General features: G+C 25.8%; 1 protein-coding gene across 2 annotated transcripts in view; it reads right to left on the reverse strand.

Annotated features, from left to right (window-relative positions):
* The window catches only part of LOC100207024 (uncharacterized), a 94,329-nt gene that overhangs the window by 39,033 nt on the left and 52,796 nt on the right, over positions 1-2,500 (reverse strand). For both annotated transcript variants that reach the window (XR_010636456.1, XM_065789966.1), the window contains exons 14-15: positions 2,045-2,205; positions 1,291-1,363 (exon numbers count right to left, since the gene is read on the reverse strand). Coding sequence is in view for 1 of the 2 variants with exons in the window: in XM_065789966.1 (XP_065646038.1) it covers positions 1,291-1,363; positions 2,045-2,205 (234 nt within the window). In the remaining variant the exon portion in view is untranslated. The remainder of the gene's footprint in view (positions 1-1,290; positions 1,364-2,044; positions 2,206-2,500) is intronic.

Here is a 2,500-nt window from a genome sequence, read left to right on the forward strand (position 1 = left end):
GCTGGATTGATCTTGTTCAAATATGCCAAATTGAAGTGGAACCTCCTACTAAAATTTATTTTTTATCTGTTGAACTGATGAACACAAAAAAATCTGGAGAAATTTTACCGCTTACATTTCTTTCAAACAACTCTCAGTCAGTCAAATACAGAACTTGAAATAACAAACTTTTTTCTACCGGAAAATTTGTCCGGTAAAGACTCAAGTTTGCCGGACATGCCTGATAAAAATTAAAGAAGCGCAATCAAATGTCATTCCTGAACATGCTTAAAATATTTTGTCTTTAAACTTGACAGCGCAATTTGTTTTGACAACTAAGTGTTTTAAAATGCGCTGAAAATAAGAAAGAAATTTGTGAAAATAAAAAGATAAATTATCTATCAAAAAGAAAATCTTGAAGAAAGAGAAAAAAATCTTTTATAATTATAATGTTTATAATAAACACACTTTATTTAAATTATCAAAGTATATTAAACATAATCACATTTATATAAATATGTATTTTTTATAAATCTTTTCAAACTTTTTAATTTTATAAATACTTTTAATAGCGAAATTTTTTAGCATGAAAATAAACGTTAGGTAACAACCCAAATGAGGTAACGTTAGGTAACAACTCAAATTTAATAGTCTAAGAAAAAGTAAAAGTTTCTATAAATAAGATAACTATTAGGTTAAAATTTTTATTAAATAAATATAAAAGGGGTTTTAAAAGCTAAAATATTTGTTTGAAATTTATAAAAACCATTAAACAAAAAAAAATACTTAACTATAAATTTAAATTAACAACTTATTTCAACGTTTTGATATGAATAATAAAAACAGGGCTACTTAATTCAAAAAAAATGTAATGCTTTGGCATCTAAAAAAATGAATGAACTCAAAAAACGATGTATTTTATTAACGTAGCCGTGTGTTTAACTTTAATTTTGTATTGAATAAAAAATAAAAAAATTAAAAATATAAAGTTTATATGCAATACTAAATTTATTAATAATTTCGAAACAACTAAAATGATTAGAAAATAAATGCACATAAAATATGTCATTCAAATCGACCGATAGATAAGTTGCTTTTTACCAGAAAGTGCTGATGTTCGGCGTTTATTTCGAGCCCTGTGTGTGTGTGTGTGTGTGTGTGTGTGTGTGTGTGTGTGTGTGTGTGTGTGTGTGTGTGTGTGTGTGTGTGTGTGTATATATATATATATATATATATATATATATATATAAATTTATATATATATACATTTAATATCATTAATTTTAAACATAAAAAGATAGATGTTGGTACCTGGTAGCACATCGAATAACAACTGGTCGACTACTTAATGACATTCGAGTAGAGGAAACATGCATTTGTAAGTCTATATAGAAAAAGTTTTTAATCAAAATCATTATAAACAAAAATAAATTAAAAGAATTACTGATTTTATTGTTACATATTTAAAATATTTATTTTTAAATCATTTTTAAATATAACTCTTTTTCTTTTTTTTTTCTTCATTTTTTTAATCCGAAACACAAACCTTGACAAACAAGGTCAATGCGTGGAGAGACAAGTTGGGTGTAGTACAACCAGGGACATAGTGGGAATCGAATTTGAAACTTCTCACTTAATTTGCAAGCGCTCCTACTATACCACTTTATTATTGAAAATATGAGAGAAATATTATAAAGACTAATATTGCAGATATGATTGGATGCAAACATAACAAGATATGATTGGATGCAAACATAACAAGATTATAAATCAGAATGATAAAACTATTAAAGACTTATTTGAAATCAAACGAATTCAAAAAAACTATTAGAACTTTTTGTTTGCATTCTATTTATACTTTAAACAAACATTTGCTTGATTTCAATTATATTATAGTAAACTATAACTTAAATAAAATATTTAGAACAAGAAAAAATAAAAGTAGTAAATACTGCAGTATGAAAACAACAGAAATTGCAGCAACAGAAAAAGATTAGTAAACAGTTATATATGACTTCTTTCATCTTAAAATTAAAAAAATTCACAACTTGTAAATTAAACAAACTTGTATTTCCTAGAGTAGTTCGTCCTGATAGTTGATGTTGATCATGAATAATCCCTTTTGCTTGCGCTTTAACAGTGCCATTTTGAATAGGTTTCAACATTGAAATAGCAGCTTTTAAAATTTCATTAATTGATATCCAGGAAAAAGCCCTTAAACACAAGCTAAAAAAAAATATTTCAATGTAAATCATCATCATCATCATCATCATCATCATCATCATCATCATCATCATCATCATCATCATCATCATCATCATCATCATCATCATCATCATCATCATCATCATCATCATCATCATCATCATCATCATCATCATCATCATCATCATCATCATCATCATCATCATCATCATAATCATCATCATCATCATCATCATTATCATCATCATCTTCATCATCATCATCAAACCCAGAATATTTATTTAAAATGCAAAACCAGAATCTTTATTAAAAAATT

This window comes from Hydra vulgaris, chromosome 02 (assembly GCF_038396675.1).
Source record: "Hydra vulgaris chromosome 02, alternate assembly HydraT2T_AEP".
Classification (NCBI taxonomy): Eukaryota; Metazoa; Cnidaria; class Hydrozoa; order Anthoathecata; family Hydridae; genus Hydra; species Hydra vulgaris.